Raw genomic sequence first — 19,830 nt, 5'->3', positions numbered from 1 at the left:
ATGTGAAACCACCCATGTGTACACAGGTGTCCCATACAGTACAGTCACACCCTTGCTACTGTAATGACAGCACATACAGGCATGTTATGTAAAGGAAATAATATACACTTGCCCTGCAACAAAATAAACAGGCCTTGCAGGTCTTGAACACAGGTACCTGTGCACAATAGGTACAACACTTGATTACTAAGCCATCTGGGTTGCAGGATGTTATGCTGTTTCTTCACACATACCATGCAGTACAGTCAGTTTACCATATGAAATGAACACTGTGGAATCAGTAATGATTCAAATGATATATGTCCATATATATATATATATATATATATATATGTATATATATATATATATATATATATATATATATATGTGTGTGTGTGTGTGTGTGTGTGCATAAATCTTTAAATAACAATGGTTCTAAGTGTTCTATCAAACTGAGAAACAGACCTTTTCCATAAAAGTACCTTGTAATCCACTACCATCTCTATGGTAAAATGTATGAAAATTTACAGCTATAGACCTGTTGCCCTTCTAATTAGTAACATCTCTCTCATGTTCTAACAGCCTAATATTAAATCATGTCTTACTATTCCACACACCAACCTCTTGCCTGTACAGGGTCCACATGTTGTCCAGCCTTTGCACTCATATGAATGTTCCCTACCCCACAACATGTGTGAGATTCCACATCACTGGGATGATAGCAGGAATGCCAGCACTTAATAACGATAAACCATACCGATCAACCTCTTATTGCATGACTTCTGGACAAAGCCTGGCATATAAGTGGAGGACAGAGGCCCAAACACAGGGTCATATTTGAAATATTGCTGTTGTACACTGAGAAAGTTGCTGGTGTTACAGGGTTGGTTGTGACATATATTTTCTGAGGGATATGAATTCGGAAACACAAATGTATGTTGCCATTTACTGATAGCAATCAGCAGAGTATGCCACTGATTTGCCAGGGGCAACACCTGTCTGGGGAACAGACCAAACATAACAGGCAAACCTCTGGCCATTATGGGGATAGAGCTACACAGACACATAACTTTGTCAGACTGAAATCCGTGCAGAACTAGCATGTACACACAAATAAATCTGTACAGAACTAGCATGTACACACAAACCCTGTAAAGCTAGTATTCAAACTATATAACAGCAATACTCACATTCTATCCTTAAGTCTGAAACCTTTTCCGCCATTTAGTTGGCCTGTCTCCACAAGTCTTGTTGCAAGAGTGATTACCACCTACTGTATGTAACACTCTGTAGCTCACACACCTCCAGGATATCTTCCTCACAGGCAAGGTAAAGGGACAGTGCCCACATGAACTACTCAATTATAGTAGTGTGTTGCCATGATATTGGGTATTGGAAGAAGTACACAGCTGCTCTGCCTACAATTAGCAAGTGAAGAACACCAGTTAGTGCACAGGCCATCACCTGGTTAAGAACATTACCTGCAAAAGGCAATCTGCCGCCTATTCAAACCATCTGTTTACCAGTACTTGACAGTGAGCATACAAAAATAACTCAAGCAACATATTGATATAACCCACTGTACCATAAAAAAGGTATGTGAAACAAGTAAGCATGTAATTGAATGTAGTATGTTTTTTTCTAATAATGGGAAATAGGAGTTTGAAAGAATTATGTCTCAACAAGACTTGCTGTAGTGATGTCCTGCTGAACAGCACATATGGAAATAGCATCTGGCTCTCTCTCTCTCTGCTGTGACATAGAACACAGCTCAGGACCCTTACTCACCCCAGGAAAGGACACTTCACATATGACAAGCAATGGAGTGTCTGTCAAACACTACTCACTCTGCCACTGCTAGGCCAGCTACAGGGATATTGCACATATCCATATGTTAGCTGTGAATATGAGTATGATATGTTTGCCATGTAAATCTACGGGAACTATATAGAGCATGTGCATATTAAGTACTGTTGTAGAACTGTGTTGAACTGCATGTAATATAGTGTATCCATACCATTCAACTGTACACCACTGGACAATAAGCACAGTTGTGCCTGATATCTGTAGTCACTTACACATGTAGTCATATTATGTCAGCCAAACCATTGGCAAGTCTGTAAGCAATGACAGTGTAACATAATAGCCTAGTTATGACTGTTGGACATCATCCATAGGTAACACTGTAATGTCAAAGCCTACTGTGCAATCAACTTAATTGTGTATGTTTTAGCTATATTAATGCAGTATATTGATGTGCCTTTGCCACCCATGTATGTGTGCCATTGTCCAGAAGTCCTGCTATAACAGGTTGGGAGGCACATGTATGTATGCATATGTTCAGCTGGAAGGCACAAAACAAATAACATGGGTTGCAAGCAGTCAAGTAAATAGGTTGTGCATGTTGTACATGTGTGCAATATCAGTTTCAGTGCATACAGCAGACATAAATGTATACAACTACTGCTTGCTGCATTGCCCTGAAACTGTTATGGGTACTAGAAAAGGCATGATTATCAGGTTGTGATCAGAGAAGTGTCCAACTGTGTCATGACCCTCTGTCCATGCTTACCACTAACAGCTATATGAACACCTATATACAATGGATATCAAAAGTGTACACACCCCTGTTGAAATGCCAGGTTTGTTTGCTGTATGAAAATGAAACCACAGATACTCATTTTAAAATGTTTCCAACCTTGAATGTGACCCATAACCTGTACAATTCTATCTGAAAACAAAGAAATCTGGTAGGGGAGACAATGTAAACATGACATATGTACTATATTATGGTTGCATACATGTACACACACATAGAGTAATACCTTGTAGATGCACCTCTTGCTGTAAGCACAGCATTTTGTATTCTTGGGTACACACAAGCCATCAATTAAAGAGGCTCTAATTACCCAGAAATAATATGCAGCTGTACTACTAGGATTTATTTGACCTTCACCCAGTTGCCTGCTAAACCAAAAGCCATGTTTTGCAGAGAGCTTACAAAGCATCAACGGGATCTCATTGTGGAAAGGTATCAGTCAGGAGAAGAGTAGAAAAACAGTCCACAACACTGGATATACCATTGAATATAGTGCAGATAGTCATCAAACAGTGGGGAACATATGGGATAACAGTGATGCTGATAACAGCTGGACGTCCATCCAAAAGGGATGAAACGACAAGATGACAACTGGCCATGGAGGCTGAACATGGACCTACAGCAACACTGAAGGAGCTACAGGAACATCTGGAAAGTCCCGGGTGTGTACCACATGTGTCAACAATCTTCTGTATTCCTCATATGTCTGGTCTATGGGCCAGGGTAGCAAGATGGAAGTCTTTTCACACAGAAAAACATCCAGGGCCAGACTAACATTGGCAAGCACTACATCAAATCCCCACAAAGCATGTTGGAAAATGTGTGATGGTCTGAGGGAACCAATGTTGAACCTTTGGCACACAATTCCAAAAGGTGTTTCTGGTCGAAACCAACAATTTGCATCACAAAAAGAACACCATCCCCTCATTGAAGCATGGTGGTGGCAGCATCATGCTTTGGAGTTGCTTTTCTTAAGCTGGAACTTGACCTTTAGTTAAGGTGGTGGGAATTATGAACACTTCCAAATAACAATCGTCCTTGTCCTAAAACCTATAGTCATCTACTAGAAAGCTGAAGACAAAGAAGGATCTTACCTCTCAACAAGACAATGACCTCAAACATTCATCCCAATCAACAAAGGAATGGCATCACAAGATGTAAAGTACAGTTTGGGCATGTGCATGCCAGTGCCCAGACCTACATCCAAGAGTACATCTGTGCGTTGTCCTGACTAGGGCTGTCCACAAGAGATGCCCTCACAAATTGAAAAATTTGTAGCACTGTGGCAAGGAAGGTGGGGAACTATTTACAAGTAAAGATGTGCCATGATGTTAGACTCCAATCCAAGATGAATGAATGCTGCAATCATTTCAACAGGTGATTACACAACGTATCAGTTTAATGGTGTGCACACTCATTCAGCCGATTTATTGTACCAATGTTTATTTGTATATGTTTGAACAGAACACATTACTATGTTGTCAATTCAATTGCACAGGCTATAGGTCACATTAAAGGTGGGAATTTTATTGAAATGAGTTATTGTGGTGTCATGTTACAATTGCACAAATACCAGGCATTGTAACAGGGGTGTGTACACTTTACATCCACTGTAGCTGTATGGACTCAGCAGTAGCATTCCTCTAAAACCAGCCTCCACCAAGGTAGAGTGATCCCCTTTGGTGGACAGTAGCAACACACAAGCCAAATAATAGGTTGCTATATTGACTGCACACAGACACATAGGTGCAGGCAACAACATGGAAGCAAGTCTGCTTCTATCTGAACAAGCATGTAAGGTCATAGGTGACTCCCTGTGGTTGTTGGTATTATAGTGTTATGCAGTTCACGTACACACCACAGAGCTTATAGGTTGTAGAGTGTCCCAAGGTACCTATATAGTGAATAACATCTACAGCACTTGTAAGGTATGGCAATGATAGTTGTACTGGGTGAGATGGGCCACCAACTACTTTCACCCACATGTTTACACACTCACAAACACTCTCAGACACACTAATGCACACACACACACACACACACACACACACACACACACACACACACACACACACACACACGCACACACTTGACAGTCCTGAGATCCATGGTTTCAAAGATTCCTAGGTGTGTACGTGGCAAATGGCCATGGAGGATTTACAAGGCTTGCCCATGAGAATACACTGGCATCATGCCACCTGACGATACTCCTCAGTGTGTCTACTGAGTATAGTCACTGTAGTGATCCCCTGGGTGGGTATTCTATTCCCAATCCACTCCTCCTGATTTCTCTTGAAGAGAGCCAGTGATGTGCTTGGCTTGACATGTGTGTGGCATTTATTCCATGGCTGTGGCCAGTCACTGGGTTGTGAACCTGTCCCTCCAGCATGTCCAATTGATTGTGAGGATGGGGTTGAGGTATCTGGAGCATGTTGCATGGACAGATTGGTGTCTTTGGATGTAGCATTCCTGACAGGGTTGGGTCACACATGGTTGTGTATGTCAGACAGAGATCCCACTGTCAACCTGTGTTCTCAGTTCCATTATACCAACATTAGTGTTCAGTGGACTACCATCAATGTATTACTTTAGGGGAACCATGTCGTATCCAAGGGGGATGGCGGCACATCCTCTGGCATTGAGCTTATGTCGATGGTTCTGACAACAATCATAGGTCTCAGAGAGCCCTTTGTGTAGGATGTCAACCTCGTGTGGGGGGATAATAAAAGCACCCACCTTGTATTCATCTGCAAACATTGTTAGCCAGGGTACCTTTGTATTGGCCTAGTCCTCAGAGGTGTGGATCCCAGTTTTGAGGGAACCCAGGTCCACAACCTGTGGGACTCCACTCTTGACTGTTCAGCAGTCTGAGATGGAGTCCATTGCTTTGCCACTGTGGGTTCTATCTGTAAGCCGGTTTGCAGGCCACCTACTGAAGTAGGCATGGCTGCCTACCTGACTGTGTCTATGTATGATTCCTGAGTGGGGAGTGATATCCAAGGATTAGATGGTCAGCCGATCTTGTTATCTGGACCATACTGGCAACTGTGGGGCTTGTAATATGGACACTGGGATATGTACTGGGTAGGCAACACACACACACACACACACACACACACACACACACACACACACACACACACACACACACACACACACACTTGCCCAGACTGAGATTAGAACCCCTACTTATCTATGTATTTCTACTACAGTTTTACACATTTATCACACACGCCACAGAGCTTATAGGGTGAAGGATGTCCAAAGGTACTTCTAAGGTGAGGACCATCACCAGCCCTTGCAAAGTATGGCAATAGGTGATGTACTGGGTGAGAGAGGCCACAAAATACTTTAAACTACACATATTCATACTCGCACACACACACACACACACACACACACACACACACACACACACACACACACACACGCACACACACACATTTACCAGGACTGGGATTAGAACTCATACCTAACTAGTTATTTCTACTATAGTGTTATGCAGTTATCACATGAGCCACAGAGCTTATGGGGCTGAAACCTGACAGAAGACACTTCTAAGGTGATTGATATCTGCAGGACTGCTAAAGTAGGGAAAGGGGAAGTGTACTGGGTTTGAATGCACCCAAAAGCTTTTAGTTGTAAACACACACACACACTTTTACATCTGCCAAGACTGAGCTTGGAACTCCTACCTAACTAGTTATTTCTACTATATTGTTATGCAGTTATCCTACATGCCACAGGGCTTATGGGGTTGAGGCCTGACAAAAGTGACTTCTATGGTGACAGACATCTTCAGGGCTGCTAATGTAGGGCAATGGGAAGTGCGCTGGGTGGGGAAGACGTGTTCATTCCTAAATCCTACTGACATTTGAGAAGGCCTGTTCATTCCTAGATCCTACTGACATTTCTCTAAGTGTATGAGCATGCCCAGTGTGACCTTCTATAGTACATGTGGGACTCCATTCCAGGGATTGTTGTCCTCCAGTCCAGTTTGTTTTGTGCTACAGCCATACCTCTCAACCTTTTGGTGCAGGATATCTAGATATAGTGTATCAAAATGGGGGGACAGTGGGCCATATAGTGATTGTGACAATTTCTGTCAGTAATGTATGGGTTGCTAGGGTTACAGGGCTTGTTTTAGCAGACATCAGATATATATGCCATTTGACACTGTCATGTATTGTTTCAGTACCTCATGACATACCTCCTAAGATCTTCACAGTGATTTACCAGAGAAATACAGGATAGATCATGCACACACCAGTATTATGGGCCAAATGCTATGTATTCTTGCACAATCCAGCCTGTTGAGAGGTGCACCTATAAGCAATTGACTCCTTATGCTGTGGAAATGATCCTGCACCTTGGTGATATATAACAATGGTGGAATCTCTGTGCATTTCTGTTCTGGCCTGGTCTGATTTCCAGTCCACAGTTGAGTAATATAAGTCAGACAGGATCAGGGTGACAGGCAGACTCTGGATAGATTTGTAGGGGATAAGATATGTGGGTGTGTCCTGGGTCAGTTATGTTTGCCTATAGCTGCAAGTACTTTGCACTGGGTTCTCCTCAATGGTTGACTGCACTTGGAGGGTCTTGTGTGTGTAAGACTGTTTGACCAGCCTGGAGGTGTTGGTTTGTCACACATATATGTATGGAACACCTCATTTTGCTTGGATGGCCTCATGTTGGAATCAGGATGTTGCATAGGATGAGTGATCAGGGAAGGGTGTGTTACTCCCCATGGCTGTGGACCAGGGTTCTGTGGGTGCAGACATGGCACCATCTTCCAGGGTTAGGACTGCCTGCAGTGATTTCATTCCCATGTTTAGACTCCTAGCCCTGCCTGTCAACTGTACAGAGTATTACAGAATGTCCACATCCATGACTCATATAACTTGTTGGTCACCCAAACAAGTGTGGTTTTCAAGCAAAAGTGTTTTGCAAGCCACTCAGGTTTGAAGTCAGATATTACTAAGACTTGACATTGCAGTTTCAGACTTCATACCCATCAGACATTCCATGCTGATACCAATCATTCCATCAACTTTATAACATTATTAGGGAAGTATTTCAAATGTGTACTTCTCTTTGAACCTTCTTCACTACATTATTCATGGCTTTGTCCAGATTTCTGGTTCTCTGAAGCTGTCAGGTTTGCTCCTAGCAGTTATCAGCATGGCCTTTCTTTGCATTTTGTGGACTGCATTATGTTGGTGTTATGGACCCTATGACACTCCCTAACAGGGCATTGTGGGTGAGGCATAGGCATTTGCCAGAGGCCTGTAGGCCAGGTGTGACAGATGCAGGCCATCTGTAGCAAAGCAGTGCATTCTGATGATCATATCTTCCCAGACTGACAGCAATAGACACCCCTGGGATGGCACCAGTAAGTTGACTGGGTGTTACTGACAATAGCTTTCTGTTAGCATTGCACCATCACTCTGGATGATGGCTGCATGCTGCTTAAGGCTAGGCACATGTTACTGCATTTCTATAGGACTATGGGGAAGTGACACACCTGTACACAATACACATCTGCACAGACTGTGTTGATATTTGCTTAACTTTTTTGCCCCATTTAGCATAGTTGTGTGCCTTATCTTTCAGACTATAGGCATAACAGTATCAACCACAGGTCAGATTGGTCTGGCATAGACATTTGTAGTTTCAGACTTCTTACCTTTCAAAGCCATACTGCCACTGACAGACCTGCTATGATATCACTGTGTAAATGTCTGTGGGGGGGATTTCATGGATGATGCCATGTGGGGGGCTTTGTTAGGCATTTCTGTATGGTTTTCTACAGCTAATCTGTTGGGTGAGGCTGGTGGTGGGTATGGGACCCCCACTTTGACATCCATGCATGTGACCTATGACCCCCCAATTATTTGGCTCACCACATATACTGCAGAGGTATTTGTCAACTAGGGTGGTACTGCATGGTGTGGGTTACCCAGTACTGGGGATATGCTTCCTGCTGTCCCACAGAGCTGTCAGTTGGCTGATGCCAGTTAGCCACCCCATTCCCTTGCATGCTTGATCAATACCATAGATATGCTACCAGAAAGTTCCACTCCATTCATTTATTTTGTTATGGAGACTGGCTTACCTTATGCCTGAGGCTGTTGTGAGGATGGTGCTTCAGGGCTGACTATATCGTATACACGCAATACATTGCCTATACATGGTGAGGTATAGGTGGTGTGATGTTTGTCATCCATTTTACTGTGTGTGTGAGTCAGAGAGAGAGAGATCAGTCCCTGAGGCCCTACAGTGTCAGTGTATGTACTATTTGTTGCCATTTACCAAGGCCAGTGCATACTGGGCAGGGCTCCGTCTGCCTACTGGTGCAGGCTCAGGATGTTCCTCCTTTGAGTTTCATTGTGCCTGTGTGGACCTTGGCAATTGTGGGGGGCTGTGTGGCCCTTCCCCATTTTCTTCCTGCTGCAGCTGTTTCCACAGGATCATATTGTATATCATGGCACATACTATGAACATGTGTGCACATGTGGCTGGACAGTACTGCAAGGCTCCACTGGATATATCAAGGCAGTGGAACCGTGACTTGAGCATCAGAAACATATGCTCTATAATGATCCTGGTTTGTACGTGTGCCTCATTATGGTGTTCTTTTGTGGGTGTGTGTGCATTTCTGATGTGTGTCATCATCCATGGCTCCAGTGCACAGCCAGCATCCCCACCAGCTGGCCATATGAGATGTCCCCACTGGCATACACCTGGTACAGCTGTGACGAATGCCAGATGTGGGAGTCATGATAGTTTCCAGGGCTGCCAGCACACACGTTCATGATAATGCCCTGAGCATTGCACACAACCTGGCACTTGATGGAGGGGAAGCCCTTGCGGTTTATGTAGACCCTGCCCCGTTCACCGGGTGGTACTTTGTTGTGGATATGCATGCAGTCTATGGCACCTAGTACTTCTGGGTAGTCTGCTACATGGTGGAAGAGACACATATTGCTGGTCCTCTCCTCACGGGTGCTGGGGGAAATAAATATGCTCAGCAGCATGTTGTCGTGTGGCATCCAGGAACTGGTAGAGTATCCTGGATGCAGATGCCTGTGAGACCCCCCTGATATCCCTAGTTGGTCTTTGGAAAGTACCTCTAGCTAGTATTCTTAAGGCTACACATACTTTGGTATCCACTGGGATAGGTTCCCCTCTGTTGGTTCTGGCTCTGAGGCGAGGTTGGCACAGTTCACCAAGTTGCTGAATTATATCCCTGTCCACCCTGTATCACTCTAAAATCTCCAGCTCATGTAGCCCCTAGTAGGTTACCCTGAGTCTGAATACATTTCTCCTCCTCCTTGGTTTGAGTTGGTTGTCAACATTTTCCTCCTCAACACCTTCAGTATCTAGCACATATTGATGGATCAGAGCAACAGCAGCCCCCAACATGTTTTGATAAATTTGTCAGTTTAAAATTCCTCCGAATGTGTACATCAGTGGTATAGAGTTTGTGGGGAAAAAACAGACTGAAAGGCATTTGCATAGTTTATAGTTGTGTGCTGGGCTGTTGCATGTATAATTGGCTGATTCTGATACATTCCATCTGCCAGCTGTGATAGTTCTCCTTGATTGCCTTCCTTCTGCTGTTTCCCCTTTCCATTTCCTCCCCGTTTAAGCCCCAAGGCATGCCGCTCATACTCAGTGCTCACAGTTCTTCTATCTCCTGTGTTTTTTTTTTAAGCCCAGTAAGTGCCATGCACACACGTTTAGCTAAAGTAAACACTTTTAAGCAGAATTGGCCCTCCTAGATGCGAACACACTCTGCATTTCATGGAGTATGGGAATAAAGCCTCAGACACACCCTCTGCCTTGTGCTTAGCTAAGGGCAAATACGGGCCACTGAGCTCCAGTGTGCTTACAGCAATCATGACACACCCCCTTTTCATGTTAGCTGCTCCTCCTGTCTACACCATGGTGTTAGAGCACCTACACGGTTAGGTGCAGTCTGACACTAAGAAGAAATTTGTGATTCAGTATTAATCACCTCACTTGCATACACCACTGCCTTACTCCTGAGTTATAACAATTACACTGGGCCTTTCCCCTTAGCAACCATTATTCCCTGGTATTGTTTTCATTCTGCATGCCATTGACTATAATGGCAAAATGCAGATTTCTCTCAAAATTGATTTTTCCCCTTTCTTTTGTTATTTTCGGCATGATTCCATTTGCGCGCCACTGCCCTATGCTTAAATGGCTGAGATCGGCCAAAAAAAGTTGTATTTTACAAAATTTAAACTATCTTTCATGCCAATGGCCATATATTTGGCCATTGGCATGCCTAATGGATGGAATACATGCTTTATTTGAGGCTGTCATGCCTCCGTTTTCTTATTTGCAGAAATGTATTCAGCTAGTAACTGAATACATTTCTGCAGGTTACATTATTCCTGCACGGACACCTGCCTGCTTGCTGAATCATTAATTTACCTCATTTGCATGGTTTTCACCAGCAAATGAGGTAATTAGCATAAGGCAATGGTGTCCATGTAGGAATAGTGTAGGAGCGCTCGTGCATGTCCCAGGAGCACTTTGCTGAATCGCTCAGCGGACATATTGCCTGCAGTAGCAACTGCACTATTCCTTCACTCGATGTAGGGTTTAATGAATCCAAGGGACTCTGTCTACAAAGATGCATTATGGCTTGTTGGATTACTCCACCTTGCTAATTTGCATGAAATTCAGCTACTTAAGCCAAAATTTGCATTGCATGGAAGTTTCTCTATTTGCTTGCGTTTATGTGTCGCTAAATGGGATTTACTGAATCTAAAACTGTTTGCGCCATGTATGCATCAGGGCACCATGTGCACACAGTACAAAATTTCATGTTAGCTTTATTGAATTTCCCTAATTCTTTAACCTCTGTGTAGCAACACTATTTTCAAGCATGTGCATGTTTTATAGCTTAGTTATACTGCAAAATGGACTCCTGTTTTTATTGAGAAATTCTGTGAAGTGCTTGCCTCAGAATCTTGGAAACATATACTGTTTTAAGATGTTGATTTCATATATGATATAAAGCATTAGGTATAGTAAAAGGATTAATATTAAATGTTACAAGTACAGTTACATCTGCGAGATGCAGTAATGTCTTACATAGTACATAACACTGATAGCTGTTTTCTGAATTCACCTGATATAACCAGAAATATCCCTGACTAAGTATATATTTTTAGGATAGTTTTAAAGCAAAACAATAAAAAATGTAAGAGTTATAAGAAATAAACATGATCTCATGTAAGATTCAGAATTTACTATTTGTTTAATTGTTTAAAAAGCATTGAAATAGTGTATCTCTTTAATTGTTTTATCATACAGCTCCACCAGTTACTGTACCGCCCAGCACAGACAGTTCTATAGCACTACAGACAACATATGGAAACTTAGAGACTAGTACCTTTCAGAGTGATTATGGTTCATCAACAAGCAATCTATGTGTTGTTACAAGGTATGATTCTATTTCAGGAAAACTTATTATTTTCAAATGTGATAACTTGGTTATTTAATGACAGAACTCACTTCACAGCTCAAATTGAGAAGAACTCAGGACTGCAAAGACAATGCAGTGCACATGATGCTATATAGCATATGCTTTAAAGGGGAAAGGTTTCTGTGTAGCACAGTAAAGAAAGGGTGATCCATACAAGCAACACTATGGAACACTCATAACCAAACCTACATATTAGTTGTTGATATAACAAGCTATATTAGTAATGCCTGTAGGAACAAAGTGCCGCCTATTAACATGAAGTTTCCATAACCAGACCATATTGGCAGTGCCAAGAGTAATTTAATGCCATCGAACTCCATTTGTTCTACTACTGGGATGGATTATAAATGTGTGCATTTCATTCCATGTGTAACAGGGGAAAGCCTACCTAATCAATGGTAAATCATGACACAGTAATTACTACTTAGGACTTTGCCTATAACAAAATGTTCCACCACATATGTTTGGTTAATAAAACACTGCCAGGTTTGTTTTCAGTCAGGTATTCTGTAGATGTACATTATATCATTCTAGGAGACTCGCACATTTTCCATATGAGGGAGTCCATGTCTTACCATATATATCTATGTAACACTACAGCAAAGCTGTTGGTATTAATGTAGAACACAACAGCACTAAATTTTTTGGTGACCCTCAGATAATTGTTTCAGTAACAGGTAGCCCTCTGGCATCCTCTGGCCAAATAAAACATCAGAAAGTAGTTTTGAACACAATCAGAATATTGAATGATTAGCAAGATGACAGTCAAGCATGTCAAATTAAAGACTTTAAACCTGGTGCTACTGCATTGTAAGACAATGAGGTGTTTAGACGATGAAACTCAATAGTGTGACCAGGTAACCAACCATTAACTGATTGGGAAAAGGGGGTAATTGAGCATCAGAATTATTGTAATACTCTGAGCTGCAAACAAGTGACATCCTGTAAAGCAGATTGCGTCTCTCAGCCACCATCTGTATATTATATAAGAAACCGCTTGGTTGGTGTAAATCTTCTAGATAGCTATCAAGGTACGCCATGAGCTACAATGCATTAACAAACAATAAAACAAAAGAGAAATGAATGTGGTATTCAAAAATTCATACCAGAGAAATGGATTTCAGAAAGGAGAATTTTGACAAAATTGGAGGAGGAGTGCCTGCTACATCTGGGGCAGATTTGACATTTTTTTGTCTTGCAGAGTTAAATAATGATGAATAAGAATCCCGTTCTATATAACCATGGATAAATAAGTGTTGATCCTTAAAACTGATGATGGGGAATGAATAAGCTTCCATGGATAACAAAAGAATTTAAATATACTTTTTTGGATGAAAAGATCATACCGTATGAAATTTATAATGGGGAGGTGACCGATTATAAAAAAATACACAAAATATGCAAGGAAAGTTAAGACAATAGTAAGATTAACCAGAGCAAGAAATAAGATGAACCTTCCTAAACAGATTATGTTGCAGAAGAGTGGCTTTTGTTGCCATGGTAATGAAAGGAAGAATAGTAAATCTGGTCCTACGATAAATCAGGGAAATATTGCACTGAAGGAGAAGTAAAGCACTCATGGCATTTATTTTTTCCTTCTTTTTTACCCTTCATTGGTATAAAAATTTCTAGTGGCACTCATACTCAAGTCTGAGCCTTTATTGGACATTCCAGTATCAGCAGTAATATTTTGCTTGCATTAGTCATTCAGACAGGCAGTGACAGCTTCAGTAGTTCAGTTCCTGCTATTATTCAGAGATGGCTGGATCCATTTATGCCTACCAGCACTTAAAACATAACATTATTTTCATCATAATGAATTCCTGTTCCTTGATACCATTTCACAATATTTGAGCATTAATCTGTATTGTCCTTTCTAGGGCGGCCACGGTGGTGCAGTGGTTAGCATTGCCGCCTTACAGCAAGAGGTTCTCCGGTTCGATCCTTGGCTGGGGTGCCTTCTGTGCGGAGTCTGCATGTCCTCCCTGTGGTCGCGTGGGTTTCCTCCGGGTGCTCCGGTTTCCTTCCACATCCCAAAGACATGCTGCAGGTGGATTGGACACTCTAAATTGGCCCTAGGTGTGCGTGTGAGTGTGCCTTCTGTGGAAGGTTGGGTGCCAGGCTGGCAACTCGACACCGTAAAACTCCACTGCCATTCAATGTGCGGACAGGTGATCCGCTGTGGCGACCCCTAACCGGGATAAAGCCGAAAGAAGAAGAAGAAGAATCTGTATTGTCCTTTCTCACTAATCAGATGCCACAGCTATCAATGTATCTCCAAGGCTTTGGCTGCTGCTCAGAGCAACACATGTGGTTTGAGAACATTAGAGTTAAAGTTTGGGAAGATTCCAGAAAAAACACCAGAGTGACATCACAGAGGGCCTCTGCCATCCAGTAATGTTATCTTTATATAAGTCTCAGTTTCCTTTAACATTATACTGTTTTAGCAGTGGCAGACTATTTCCTGCACTATCCAATACTACAACATATTAGGGGTATCTTCTACTCCATGAATGAGCTAATAAGACTCAGAGGCAGTCTTTGTTAATAAACCTCATTTTGTATTCCAAGTATAACTTTTTGGCTGCTAGACCAATTGGAATACTCAGTGAGATCACATAAAGTAAGTCTTTCCAACAATACAACTTGTATATTGAACATGATAATATATACATAAAAGGTTCATCTTTTTCCTGTACACATTATTAACTCAAAAAGTATGGAAGGCCTTACCGCAGGGTTACTGCATCAAAGCACATTCCAAATTTGTATGAAAACCTACATTTGAGCAATCCCATATGCATGGAGGCAATGATACACAAACAACACAACTGTGCATGTCCATGGTCTTTGGTCATTGCACCTGCATACATAGCTGACCATGAAACATTTCCAGCTATATGCCATCAGTGGGACTGGAAGCAAAGAGCATTTAATTTCCTACCTTATCTCCTGGCATAACTTCCCTTTCATCTTTCTACAACTGTCCAATGTTCTCCTGAATGCCTTGGTGTATTCCATCTCCAGCAACTCTTCCTGTAAAGCTTTCCTTCAGCTTCCTTTTGTTCATCTTAAAGTAATTTCAGAAAATTAGGAAGTACTTAGTCCAAGGTATATGCAGCCTGTGCTTTATGCTTCCAAACTTGTCATTCCTATTCAAAATGATTCCTTCATATCTACCTGACCTAATTTTGCACACTGATGTAATGTTACTCTGCCTCTTCTGGTCTAAAGAAAAAAGTACTCTAGCAACTTTGATCTCTGGTCCTACACATTCGTCTTCATCCATTGACTGTTTTTGCTGATTCTCCTAACAGCCTGATGTCCTTTTCCTTGTATGGTTCCAGAAATGCATACATTACTGAAAGTATGCTGTGGTAAGGAACCTATAGAATAGCAACATCCCCCTTTTGCTCCTGGATTCTGTTTAACTGAGGATACACCCTAGCATTTTATTTACTTTTGCTACTTTCTTCTCACTTCTTTCCTATCAGGCCATTCCTGGAATGATCATTACAATTAGATAATTTTCCTTCTCTGTTGTCATCAGTTCACTCCCTCCAGCTGATACTTCAAACCAGGGTTTGCTATGACCCAGGCATAGTAGAATGCATTTGTGTGCATTGAATGTCAACAACCATCTTTTGGCTACTTTGACATTTCAGAATCATTCCCCAGTCTCCCCATCCTTCACTGCTGTGCCTGTCTTGCATCATCAGTGAAGATGATGGTACTTGTCTCTAGTCTCTCAAATATGTCTGACACAAAGACTTTGAAGAAAACTGAACCCAGTATAGACATCAATGTTTCTTCACTGCAGAATTCCACTCATCACTTTCCTAATTCTTAACATTGGCCCTCATATTACCGCTTACTGTATCTTACCCTTTAACCATGCAGTGATCAGGTTCCTCAGTAGCGGGCTTATCTCAGTCCATTAAATTTATTACCAGCCTTGTCTGTGAGACTGAGTTAAATGCCTTAGTGGAGTCCTGTTAGGCCACACCTACTGGTAGTCTTCTCCAACATCACCTGTAACCCAATCATAAAACTGGATCAGGTTTGATAGAGAGTTACTTGCTACCATGAGCATTCATTGGTTGCAGAAATTGAGACTGTTGTACTATATGAATTATTCTAACTTTCCCATCAGTGATCTCAATGAATCTCCATTCCATTTCTGCTAAGTTAGCAGGCCTATATATCCATGCATTTCCTTGCATCTCTCTTGTGCTTGAGGTATCACACTTACTGTCCTGCAGTGTTCAGTACCATCTACACCATTTAATAAACTGTTGGACATATCCATCAGAGGATCTGCTGCAACACTGGCCAGATCCTGAGGACTATGGGATGCAGCAAATCTGGTCATTGTGCATTGTTATCTACAATGTTAGCTAGTTGCTCTTCCACCTACTCACTTATTATCCTGTTGTCTATCCACTACTACCGCCACTCTGTTTTACCTCTATTCTAACTTCATTCCCTATACTTGCTTGTCCTTATGAAGGGTAAACCAGACTATATATATTCAGTACCTCTGTTTATTTTCACAGTCATCTATAGTCTTCCTCTCATCTCTCTTCATCCTTGCAAGTTCTGGCCCTACCTTTCCTACTTTCTGCTATGCATCTAAAAAAAAAAACTTTGATATGGTATACTATACTTCACTATGTTATGTTATGTTATGCTATGTTATATGTTATAGCATGCTACGGTATGCTGTTTCACAGAATCTTATGTTATGCTGTAATGCTTTAGTATATGCACACTAGGCCCCCTCCTTTTTGGCATTTATTTCTCTGATCTCAACACTGACAAGAAGGTTTGGTTGACTTAAGTATGTTAATGATTGCAGTAATAATTGACGAAACAGGGAAAGCCAGTGCAGTGTACAAACTTAAAACCAGAATGTAGACTGACCTCCAAACCTCATGGAACCACAAACAACTGGAAAACAGATAATAAAATAAATAACTTTATTTTTGAAGTGCAATAAATATCAGTTAAGTGCTTTCATCCTCAAGAGATATCATCTGAACTAGATATAAGCCTTACCCCACATTATTAAATAAAGGTAGGAAATGGTAACATGGCTTCATCAAACATTTAAATACTTAATTAACTATCAAGAAGAAAAATAACTACTACACCTACATTAAAGCAAACCTGTGTGGCCTAAGTAACCAAGACTGGCATTACTTATTCCAGTAATCATTTCCTTACATTGATGAAACCTTTTCTAAAAAGTATGTGTAAACTGTTAAATATAAAGAACATTTTATCAAACTTGCAAACACAATACACATAAAATAAAAATTGTAAAGACATAAAATAATTGTAGTGTTATAACTTAGCAACTCGGAGCTTTAATACACACTGCAAATAAATAGTATCATTCAGTGCTTGGGGTTCATTTGCATTTAATCTCAACTGCCACAAAAGTTCTCTGCATTCTAAAGTCTGTTCCTGGGGACCACACCTGGCTGGGATTAGGCACTACTCGCTCTACCACAAAAAATAGTTTTATTGTTTTTGCAGACTAATCTGTCCCCTGGATTCAATAAACACTGTGCAGGAATGGTATTCCTGCAGGCAGTGAATTCTGTCCATTTACCCTTAGCTTTAACAGCAGTGTGCCTTGCATATTTATGAAGGCATTCTGCTGCTATGGCTAAATGGACATGAACACTACTGAGTGCAGGGGGCATGTTTAGGTAGTGCACACACATCTAACATGACCCCTGTACTGAGAAAGTGCCATACAGCACTTATTAAAAGTATTTCAGTGTCTGCAGACACTGAAATGAAATACAATTAGTAAAACAGTGTCTGCAGACACTGAAATGGGTATATAAACAAGAAAGCAATGCAGGGTGTGTGTGACAGGTTCTGTCATAACCCCCTGCATTGTAAAAGTGCCGTACGGCTATACCCCTCAATTGTACAGGTTTCTGCAGAATGCCCAGATGCCTGCTTTACATACCTCTCAACCTCCTAGAGCAAGAAAGCTCTACAAAGCCATAAATAATGGGGGGGGGGGGCAAAGGCCAAAACTAGGGACACATTATAAATATTGCACTTACAAACCTGGAAAGTTGATAGAATAAAATGTTTGCATTAGCACAGACTTCCTGAAGGGTATGAAGACTGAAAACCAAATGTCTGCCACAGTAAATGTGCCATATGACCATACACTTCAACTGTACAGGTTTCTGCAGAATGCCCAGATGCCTTCCTCACATGCTTCTCAACCTCCTAAAGCAAGAAGGCTGTACACAGCCATAAATAATGGGGGACAAAGGCACAAAAATATTGCATTTACAAACCCAGAAAGTTGATAGAATAACTCCTGCAGGCTCACTCTGCTCCCCTACCCTACCCCCTATTCCCACACACCCCTGCTTTCACTAGATTTATACATATCATGGCCTGCACACATTTGCCATAACCAATCTGAACCTACACTTCCTCTAATTAGGTCAGTTCACCACACCCACTCAGGCAACACCCACCTGCCTTTATCTACATTCACACACCTCAGTCCCCTTTCTAAAACATCATACCCTAATAAAATGTCCCTCCTTAATAACAAACACCTAACCCAAACAGCCATGTATATTATCTCTAGATCACTGCTAATAGTTTTCTACTCCCTCAGACCATACTACATGCCATTACCAGGCAATCATTCACCTCCCTCCCAAACCTTCTCTTTGACCCATCACAACAGTCCACCTTACACTCCCATATCACCAAACCTCTTCAATACCAGCCACACAGACTACCAAACTAAGAAAATCCTACCTCTATCTACATCATCCCACACCTATCAAAAACACACTAAACTACTTCACAAACTTATCAAGTTAATCTCATACCTTATCAATCAGTTAAACCTCTCTGGTGACATATACTGAAATCCTGACCCCAATACCCCCCAAAATCAAGTAAACAACTCCACCACAATTGCCCCAGGCCTATTTCACCAGAAACATAAAAATTCTCTTCTCCTCCTTAACATAAATGCAAGAAGTATTGGAAACAAAGCCAATGACCTTCATGCCCTGGTCTCCCACCATTCCTTAGATATAGTAATGCTTACAGAAACTTGGCTCAAACCCAACAATAACAATAATAAAATTGTAGCTCCCAAATTCAACATTGTATGAAAAGACAAGGTATCCAAAAGGGGTGGAGGGGTAGCTATCCTATTCAAAGACCACCTATTAGTTCACTGCCTACAGCTAAGCACCCCCAACTTTGACAATGCAGAACTTATCTGTACCAAACTGACAAAATCCCCCCCCAAAAAAAATAACATCATAGGTTGATATATCCCACCTGGGAACAGCATTCCCACACTAGAGAATATTCTATACCGGGCCTGTAATTCCCTCCCACAGAAAACTATCCTAATGAGAGATTTCAATATTAACTGGCTCAACTGTTCCTTTCAACCCCCAACATCATATATCAACCTACATGGGTTCATCCAACTTATCACATCTCCTACCAGGATTGACACCAAATGAAAGTCTAACCTAGACTGGATCTTAGTGAACAACCCATCCCTGTCAACCAAATCAGGCTGCCTCCCTGATGGTCTGAGTGACCATCTACCAACCTTTCTACTAAGATCCCATATTCCCCACACCAGCCAATCAACCTACTGGCTAATTAGAAGTAAAAAAAACATTCAACCCAAACAAGTTAATCT

The 19,830-nt window shown here is 41.5% G+C and overlaps 1 protein-coding gene across 1 annotated transcript in view; it reads left to right on the top strand.

The window, feature by feature from the left end:
• LOC122790543 (CMRF35-like molecule 1) overlaps window positions 1-19,830 on the top strand; it is a 331,413-nt gene that overhangs the window by 160,000 nt on the left and 151,583 nt on the right. The window contains exon 3 of the mRNA XM_044058092.1: window positions 11,939-12,068. Coding sequence (XP_043914027.1) covers window positions 11,939-12,068 — 130 coding nt within the window. The remainder of the gene's footprint in view (window positions 1-11,938; window positions 12,069-19,830) is intronic.

This window comes from Protopterus annectens, chromosome 16.part0, assembly GCF_019279795.1.
Source record: "Protopterus annectens isolate FY-2018-M chromosome 16.part0, PAN1.0, whole genome shotgun sequence".
In the NCBI taxonomy this organism is placed as follows: Eukaryota; Metazoa; Chordata; order Ceratodontiformes; family Protopteridae; genus Protopterus; species Protopterus annectens.
Note: the sequence above shows the minus strand (reverse complement) of the source record. Positions and strands in the feature narration are given on the sequence as shown.